Raw genomic sequence first — 9,591 nt, forward strand, 5'->3', positions numbered from 1 at the left:
AACTTTAACCTGCTCATTACTTGCTAGTAGAGTTATACAAGTAAGGAATTAGGTTCCTATTATTAAGATCCAGGATTTTCAAATTAGGATAAATACAAGTATATATTCAAAAGATTTTTTAAAATGCTATAAATACTAAATTTGAGTTGGAGATGTCAATGCAAAGTCATCTGTGTAGTGCTTTTTCTGATTTTGTGTGTTGGAAGCAATAGCACCCGGGGATTTAGCTCAGTGGCGCCTGCCTGGCAAGTGCAAGGTCCTGAGTTCATTCCCCAGTACCAAAACAAAAAAAAAAAGAAGCAATAGCAATTGGTGCTTAGATTTTGAGCTCCACAAACCATTCTCTGCTAAGAGCAAACAGGAGCCCTTGGGAACTTGGTTTATTCTTCATCTAAAGCAGTGCTTTTTAGTATTTTTAAAAAACTTACTTCCCATCGTAGGAGCCTTTGTAGAATTTAAAACAATCTAATCCCCCTCTACCGCATGGACATTTGCTGCCACAGCTACCTCATGTGTCAATGTATTGTCACTGTCTGAGGGGTCACATTCCATTGGAGTATCTGAGGTGTTTCCCTCCTTCCCAAGAGCCAGTTACTTTGAGGGTGCATGGTAAACAGGAAAAGGAAAGCACACTGTAACAGAAAGCACAGGACCAGTCCAGCCAGAAGCAGCTCCCATGGACTGGAATGGGAATAAGTGGGTCATTACCAAGAGTAGTTCTGTGAAGTACACTGAATGTATAAAAATCCACAAGCTCATAATCTTGCGAAAAAGAAAACAAAAGTAAAATGAATACTCATCTGCCATCACTGGAGATAGTTTCTACCATCTTTTTATCCTAAAATCTAATTAAAGGAAAATACTACTCTCTCAGTGAGAACTGTAATTCAGTATAATTAAATAGTCCCGATGAAGAGGAAAAGCTGTTCTTTTTTTTTTTTTTTTTGGTACTGGGGATTGAACTTGGGTCCTGTGCTTGCAAGGCAGGCCACTGAGTCGCTGAGCTAAATCCCAGGCCTGGAAAAAAAAAGCTGTTCTTTACAGAAGATATGCCAGCTGATACTTATTCAATTATAGGAGAAAAGTCATCATTTAACACCCCTGTAAAACAATTAAGTCTTGCCAGTGGGTACTGACACCATTAGGTGTCGATTGACAGGAAACTAGACAGCCCCAGAGTGTCATCCAGGGTCTAAGGGGGGACCTCATGCAGGGAGAGCTTGCGGGCCACCCTGACCCAGTGAATAAACAGCCCTACCCCAGAGATGTGCGTCTGCAGGGCTGTGTTGTGCATGAAATACATAAGACCACCTCTTAAAGTGTTCTTACAAAGTGATTTCATCTGAATCATCTAACCAGGTCTCTCAGACCTAACTCCTAGTGCACAGGAAGTACAGAGGACAGGATATCACTTAAATGATTGTGAGAGGACATAATCAGGCAGGCCCAGAAGTGGAAACTGACATTCTGCAAGACAACTGTTCTTTTCAGAAAGTTACTATAAAAAGATGGAGGGGGTACTATTCTAGACAAGAGATTTATTTGTTTGTTTATCCATCTTTTTTTTTTTTTGGGAACTCAGGACCTTGCATTTGTGAGGCAGGTGGCGGAACCACTGAACTAAATTCCTGGCCCTATCCATCTATTTATTTATTGTTTTTATGAGACAGGGTCTCACATAGTTCAGGCTGGCCTTGAACGCTACACATCTCAGGCGGGCCCCTAACTTGCAATGATCCTTCTGCCTCAGCCTCCCAGTGCTAGCATCACAGACATACACCATCACACCCTGCTAAATAAGAGATTTTAGGTATTAAGAAAGCAGTGCATGAGGATAGGGATTTAGCTCGGTGGTTCCACTGCCTGCCTCACGAACACAAGGACTTGAGTTAGAACCTGCTACATAAGACATTTTGGGAATAAGTATGTATGGAAATATGGATATGGACTGGCTATTGGATGATACTAGGGAATTATTTTTAATTTTGTCCAGTGAATTAATGATGTGTGGCTATGTAGAAAAAAATTCCTTATATTTTAGAGATATAAAAGTATTGAGAGGTGAAATGTTTCATGTCTGACATTTATTTTAACTTCAGCCGGGCATGGTGGCGCACGCCTGTAATCCCAGCACTCAGGAGGCTGAGGCAGGAGGATCACTGTGAGTTTGAGACCAGCCTGGGCTACATAGTGAGTTCCAGGTCAGTCTCAACTACCTAGTGAGACCCTGTCTCAAAAAACAAAAAACAAAAAACAAACAAACAAAAAAGAACTTCAGCATGAAGAAAAGGTCGAAGCAAAAACAGCAATGTTTGGTAGACATGGTAGTGCACTCCCAGCTACCATGAGGCTGGAGCAGGAGGACTGCAAGCTGGCATCCAGCCTGGGCAATAAAATAAAAAGGGATGGGGATACAGCCGAATGGGAGCCCCTAGGTCCAATGCCCAGCACTATTTCTTTGTTTTTGTTTTTTCTTGGAATCTTCATTTTATTTTATTTTTTATTTGTCTGTTTGTTTACTTATTTTTCCCCAGGACTGTCCCCCCTCCAGGTCTGTTTTTTAAAATGTGTTAAATCTAGGAAATGAGTATTTGAACATTAACTGTTCTAGTCTCGATTCTTTAAAAATAAGTTTGAAATTTTTCATAATACAAAGTTTTAAAAATTGCAAATGATTTGAGTGAAGGGTCCCTAGAGAAGCTATTTCTTGGCCCCAGCGCGATAGGTGAGTTTTGACTTGTGCTGTGACCTGCGACCATGTGACTCTTGGATTCTTTGTTTTCCCGCCCTTCCCTCCACCCTTGCAGCCCTCTTTGAATCTGTGCACAGCAGCCAGGCCTCTGGGGGCCCATTTTCCCCACCCCAAGTGCTTCATTCACCCCCACTGCAGCTCCAGCAGCGCTCTGAGAAGCCTCCGTGGTGTAAGTAAACTTTTCTACCTCCCAAGACAAAGACCAAGACGATGGGGGTGTGGGTGGAGGAGGTACCTGTCCTATGAAAGAGGGAAGGGCAAGGCTTGTAGACCAGGAATGATGTCCTGTTTCCAAGACAAAGGGAACACCTGCTTGTGCTTCTTTCTCCTGTGTGCGGGGAGAGTTCCTCAAAGACGGTGACCCAGAGCAACTTTGGGGAAAAGAGGTCTAGACGTCCCTTTCCTCAGATCCCCTTCTGGTCTTGATAGACCTTTGTCTGGTAGAGGTGACTAGGAAGCAACCTGGGTTTACAGAAAAACTGGAAGCAGGAAGCTGGAATTTTCCCCTCATTTCTACATGTCCCTTTTCTCAAGTTGTCCCAGCTTGTTGAAGAATAATAATGTCAGACATTCGGTGGAGCCATAGGGAGTGTTAGGGTGACTGCAGAGAAGGAGACATTGGTGCTAATGGGTAGTGAGAGTACTGGCCAAGGCACCAGGAAGGGAAAATTCCTTTCCTCATCATTGTACATCTAGGGAATAACTGAAACCCAGCATGCCTTTCATTATCACTAGAGAGGCCTGACAACAAGATTTATATTGCAGCATTGGGATTAACAGTTGCAAGATTTTGCCTTTCTTTGAACACTGTAGAAAAAAAAAACTTTCCTCCCTGACACCAGGAATTCTGCTGAATTTCAGATTGTTCTACATTCACCTTGTTGTTTCCCCCTTTTCCTCTTTCTTGAGGTGTTTATGGAAAATCTTACCCTTTTCCCTCTTCTCTTCTCTCCTCTTCTCTTTCTTTCTTTCTTTTTTCCCTCGGTACTGGGGATCAAACTCAGGTCCTTGGGCTTGCAAGGCAGGCACTGTACCACTGAGCTAAATCCCTGGCCCCTTCCCCTTTCTGTTTCTCACTGGCCTCTTTGATTTGCCTGAATCAGACCACTAGCTGGATAGTAAGGCCACTTTTGTACTTGGGGAAAACTTGGCTTACACCTTTGCTTCTTCTTTCTCTTTTTTTTTTTTTTCTTTCTGGTATCAGGCCTTCATTAGTAAGCATCTTTTTGGGAATCTGTTTTCTGTACCAGAAACAGGCTCTATATCTTTAAAACCTGGCCTGGCCCAAAACCATTTTCTGCTTAAAGTGTACCTCCTCTGTCCCTTCAGAGAAGAGAGATAAGAACTGTATCTTAAACTCAGCAACTGGGTTCTGCAAGATCAGACCTGCCAACTTTCCCAGATTCTCTTTGATGATAGCATAATCATGTGTTTTCTGTTTCCAGAATCTATCATTATTGATACTGAAGTGATTTAATATATAGTTATAATACCATTGGAATATGATGTTTGCAAAGGGAAAAAGTAGTCTGAGTTTGGGGTTGGAGTCATCCCACAGTATAATTAAAGGTGCTGAGGTCTTTATACTACTGTCAGGATCCGAGAAGTTAGTTTTTATATTTTCTATATGTATTATAAGCACAGTTCTATAATATTTTATGTCCCAACATTTAGAGTGTTTCCATGGATGGGCTTCAGGATTGTCTGTGAGCTCCAGTAATCATATGTAAGGTGAATGTGAACAGTTGCACACATAAACTTTTCCTGGAAGATAATTCGTGACTTTCACTAGTATCTCAGAGGGTTCAGTGATCCCCAGAAAGGCTGAAAACTTCTACCAGCCAGGCACAGTGGTGCATGCCTACAATTTCAGCTGCTCAGAAGGTTGCGACAGGAAGTTTGAGAGCTGCCTGGGCAACTAAACAAAAATCCTGTCTCAAAGCAAAATAAAAAAGAGTAGGGGTGTAGCTCAGAGGCAGAATGCTCACCTAGCATGAGGCCAAGTACTGCAATGAAACAAAACAAAGCAAAGCAAAAAATCTGCCACTTGTAGATGCTATGGCAGTCATCTATGTTTGTATAAACCATTTTCTTTCCTACTGTTCTGTCTTACAGGGTTTTTTTGTTGTTGTTGTTTTGTTTTTACATTTTCTTTTCTTTTTAAAGGAGGAAAGGTCTATTTAGCTCAAACTTTGTAGAGGTTTCAGTCCTGGCTCCAAGGCAGGGTGGTATGACAGAGGAGTATGACAGAGGAGAAATAGTTCATGGTGGGCAGAAGGTAGCAAAGTAAGCAAGGGACAAGAAAAGCCTCTGTCTTTTTTTTGCGGGGAGGCAGATCAAACTTGGGACCTTGCACTTGTGAGACAGGCAGCAGCACCATTGTGCTAAATCCCTGACCAAGAAGAGTCTTTCTGTCTTTTACATTGTATCCAGGCTACTAGGATTAAGATGCCAAGCCAATCAGTGGACTGATTTAGTAATTATCCACCCTTAATCTTTATACCCTTAATCTTAACATTGCACCATGAATCATTACACACTCTAGATTCAGTCACCTCTGAAAAAGCCTCACTGCATGAGGCTTTGGGGGGATATGTAGACACAAGCCATAGCACTCCGCCTTTGCCCCCCAAAGATTTATGTATATCCCTTTATACAAAAGGCATTCAGTCCATCTCCAAGAGTTGCCGAAGTCCTAACAGTTTCAGCATTGCTGAAAAGTCCAAGTCCAAAGTCTCCTCTAAGATTTAAGGCAAACTCTTAGCTGTGAGCCCCTGTATAAATGCAAAGAAAGTTAAACACTTCCAACATTCAGTGGCACAAGATAAACACTGTCATTCCAAGGGGTACTAAGTGGTTTATAGAAAGGAATGGGGCCGGGTGTGGTGGCACATGCCTGTAATCCCAGCACTTGGGAGGCTGAGGCAGGAGTATTGCTGTGAGTTTGAGACCAGCCTGAGCTACAATAGTGAGTTCCAGGTCAGTCTCAACTACATAGTGAAACCCTGTCTCAAAAAACAAAAAAAAAAACCAAAAAAAAAAAAAAAAAAAACAAAAAAAAAAAAAAAAGAAAAAAGAAAAGAAAAACCAACAAGAAAGGAATGGGAACAAAGCAAGTCCAAAACTCAGGAGGGCAAACCCATGTCCAGCATCTGAAGCAGTCTGAGGCAAGATGTGAACTCCAAAGGGCTTGAGTGGCTCCACCCCTATGATATTTCTGGTGGTTGGAGCTCCCTAGCTTTTCTCTGGTACATTTTTCTCGCTTACTTATCTCTTTGCATATAAACAATGATTATCTCTGCCTGAGAAATACATTGATTACTTTTAACAGTGATTCCAAGCAGCTTACATCAGATTATGTCAAGTTCAACTGAGTGTTCCAACAAAATGATGTTGTTCTCATCCTTGCCCTCCTCTCCACCCATGCCTTTGCACTGAACATACAAAATTAGAATATCTGGAAAAGAAACTTGGAAATTTGGATTTTAGAATTTTTTTCAAAAATAACAACTTTGATATATAACAAACCATTGAACTAAATTAATAATTATGAGCCATTGAACTAAAATGTTTTTGTTTTGGTACCGGGGATTGAACTCGGGTCCTTGTGCTTGCAAAGCAGGCCACCGAACCACTGAGCTAAATCCCCAGCCCCTGAACCAAAATGTTTATATGCATCTGAGGTAGGAATGAGGAACTATGGAAATTTGGAGTCAGGTTGGGAGTGTATTTGTGAAATAAACAGATGAAGTGTGTCTCATTACTCTCTTAAAGTCTTAAATGGACCTTAGTGCTATTCATATAGTAGGCCAGGGTGACAGTTCCTGATCTGGACAATCTTAGGCATCTCTGCCAAACACAGGAAGAATCAGATATCTCTCCCCAAAACATGAGCATCTCAGACCATTCATTGTAGCATTTGAACCCTCTGCATAGGGAAAGCCGACTTCCAGTTTGTTTGCCTGACTTGGTCTCCTGACTTTGCTTTACAGATAGCAGTGGCCCTTCCAGTACTGTGTCCAGTGCTGGTCCTTCCTCCCCTACTGCTGTGGATGGCAATTCCCATTTTGGCTTCAGTGACCAACCCTTCCTTTGTGCACATGTGACTGAAGAGAGTCAAGGACTTGAGCTGCTCCAGGGGTCCCCTGGAATTAGAACACAAGAGCTCTCCTTAGGAGGGCAGCTTTTTGAACCAAACCAGTCCCTACAGGAGTCACCTGTGGAAACCAGCAAGCCAGGAGGCCAGGAGATTGCTGAGGTCAGCCAGCCATACCAGAAGAGCTATGACGCTGTTAACCATACATGCCAGCCATGCCAGAAGGCCAGCCAACTGTACCAGAAAGTCTCAGAGGAAATTTGGCAGGTTTTGCAGGAGGACCCCGAGGAGGTCAGCCAGCCAAACCAGGGGGTTCCTGTGGTCCATGGGTTCCCTGAGGGAGTTGGCGGCCTGGTCCAGGAAACCCTTGTGGAAGTTGGCAGCCCAAACCAAGAGACCCCTAAAGAGTCCAGCCAGCTGTGCCAGGAGTTCTCTGTAGAGGTTGGCAGGCTGGCCCAGGAGGCTTCTGCAGTCAGTCTGTCATGTCAGGACATCCCTGAGGTTGCTAAGCCGTCCCAAGAGCTCCCTGGGGAGATGGATCTGCAGGCCCAGGAAGTCACTGAGGAAGTTAATGAGCAGGCTTGTGTGGTCCCTGAGGTGACCGATCAGCTGCCTAGAGAGGATGTTCCCCAGACCCAGGATCTGCTGAGTGACCCAGACCCTCAATGCCAGTCCCTACCCCATGACCAGCACTCACCCCTTTCACCAGCAACATGTAATCAACCATTTTCTCACTAATGGTGTCTCGCTGCACCAGACATTCGCGCCAGCAGCCTTTTCTGTTGGCTCTTACCAGCCAGAGAGAGGAGTGGCCCACCACAGAGGTATCTGAGGAAGCAGGCCTCTTGGTGTGAAGTACACCCTTGTTCCAGAGCTGCACTTGGGGAAAGTTAGTTTCATGTGCAGAACAGCCTTTGGCTTCTTGCTTAGCCATTAGAATGGAACAAGATTTTTTGGGGGTAGCTGGTCATTACTTAACCTACTCGCAGGAAATTCCAGATTATTACAGGAAATGGCATTTACCTGCTAAAGATGCCAGTGAGGGCCTGCAAATGTGAAAAGGGACTCCAGAACCTTTATGTGGGAAAACATCGAACACTTCTCAAGGTACCCTTTAGATCATGTGTGCCAGGGTCAGCCAGGATGGCCACCTGAAACATCTGGAAGACCGTTCCCTTCCCAAGCAAATGTCTGTCATAGCCATTACTCTTGGACTGTGCTTACGGGTGTTTCCACGTCATCTCCGGGTGCCCCCTGTGTCCAGTTCTGCTCCTCTGAACAATTGCTCTAGGGAAAAGTAGGTATTAGTCTGCTGAGCAGCTGCAGAATGACTCCTGACTATGCTCTGAGGAGTCCTGGCCACGCCCTGACGCTGGGCCCCCTTTTGCTGTGGAGCTTTTTGGCCTAGGAGATGCTATTGTAGACAGAATCAGGTTCTATTTTAAGAGACTAGTAGAGATCAATATTGTAAAGATGAGAAAATATACATATATATATATATATATATATATGTATGTATATATATATTTCTCTAATTTGCCAGGGATAAGGCACAGAATGGCCAAAGACCAAACACTCCAGGGTCCCCGCAGAGTTTGTTTTATATCATGTGTCCTTAGAACCAGATGTGATTATGAAGCTTTTCCCAAAGATCTGGGGATGGAGTGGGGGTGGGTAGAAGGGATAATGCAGTCATTAGGGTTGGGGGCCGGAACATTTTGAGTGCTCAATAAATGTGAAATAATCAGAATGGTGGTGGTAGTGATGATGTTCTTGTGAATTTAGAGCAAGTATGACTGAGGCCATCATGTCTGTGACTGAATCTGAATCAGTCAGAAGCCATCCTAGTTGAACAGAAATGGGCTATAAAACTACAGCGATCTGGCACTGCAGAAGGACCCTATAGCAGTCAGTCCACCATTCCAGATGTCTTTAACGAGTAGAGTGCAGTTGGCTGGAAAGAGATTTAAGCCCAGCAAAGCACCAGCAGGCACCCGCTTTCTCACCAGTTCTTTGGAATCCTTTCCTTATTTCTTATTTGAAATCAGGAGTCAATATCAAGAGGCTACAGCCTCTCTCTACCCCGTTGACATCTTTATACTGGGAGGACTAGATTGTTCCCTGCCGGTATGTGCATACTCATAACCTACCCACATCTGACATACCTGGGACTCCTGAGAGGCTCAAAGCATTTTACTCCTTGGGGACAGTAAATGTTAAAGGGCCTTTGCTTTGGGGGAAATGTTCACAGTGTCCATGCAGTGGGGCAGCATTCTGAGCCTCTCTAGGCTCAGAGCCTCTTTGGGCCCCTCACCCCCTTCTCTGTCTGGTGTCCCCTGTCCCTAGTATCAGACCCTGGCTATTTGGTCCTCAGCTCTGTGGAACCTATGGAGTGCAGACTGCCTTCTCAGGAGATCCATCACCCTGTAAGCTCTTGGTCCCCGTCCTCAGGCATTCCCACCCATTTCCAGCAATGACTGTCTCCTCATCTGTTTCTTCACCCACCCTGACTCTGTGTCTCCCCTGGGTCATGGAACTTCTTCCGGGAGTCAAAAGAATCTTGCAAGATAAATGACAATGTTGAGTCGGGCATGATGGTGCATGCCTGTAATCCCAGCACTCGGGAGACTGAGGCAGGAGGATCTTGGTGAGTTTGAGACCAGCCTGAGCTACATAGTGAGTTCCAGGTCAGTCTAAACTACATAGTGAGACCCTGTCTCAAAAAACCAAAAAAAAAAAAAAA

The 9,591-nt window shown here is 44.1% G+C and overlaps 1 protein-coding gene across 13 annotated transcripts in view; it reads left to right on the forward strand.

Moving 5' to 3' along the window:
• Positions 1 to 8,575, forward strand: part of Ppip5k1 (diphosphoinositol pentakisphosphate kinase 1) — a 45,974-nt gene extending 37,399 nt beyond the window's left edge. For 7 of the 13 annotated variants that reach the window (XM_010624841.3, XM_033764956.1, XM_033764955.1 and 4 more), the window contains 2 exons: positions 2,808 to 2,921; positions 6,745 to 8,574. In XM_010624841.3, coding sequence (XP_010623143.1) covers positions 2,808 to 2,921; positions 6,745 to 7,586 — 956 coding nt within the window. In that variant the 3' untranslated portion in view covers positions 7,587 to 8,574. Of the gene's footprint in view, positions 1 to 2,807; positions 2,922 to 6,744 lie in introns of all 13 variants that reach the window. The other 6 variants (XM_033764952.1, XM_033764951.1, XM_033764950.1 and 3 more) reach the window with 2 other exon arrangements.
• Positions 8,576 to 9,591: the final 1,016 nt, after the last annotated feature.

The sequence above is a fragment of the Fukomys damarensis genome, unplaced genomic scaffold (genome assembly GCF_012274545.1).
Source record: "Fukomys damarensis isolate Sample0158 unplaced genomic scaffold, DMR_v1.0_HiC HiC_scaffold_17, whole genome shotgun sequence".
Taxonomy (NCBI): domain Eukaryota; kingdom Metazoa; phylum Chordata; class Mammalia; order Rodentia; family Bathyergidae; genus Fukomys; species Fukomys damarensis.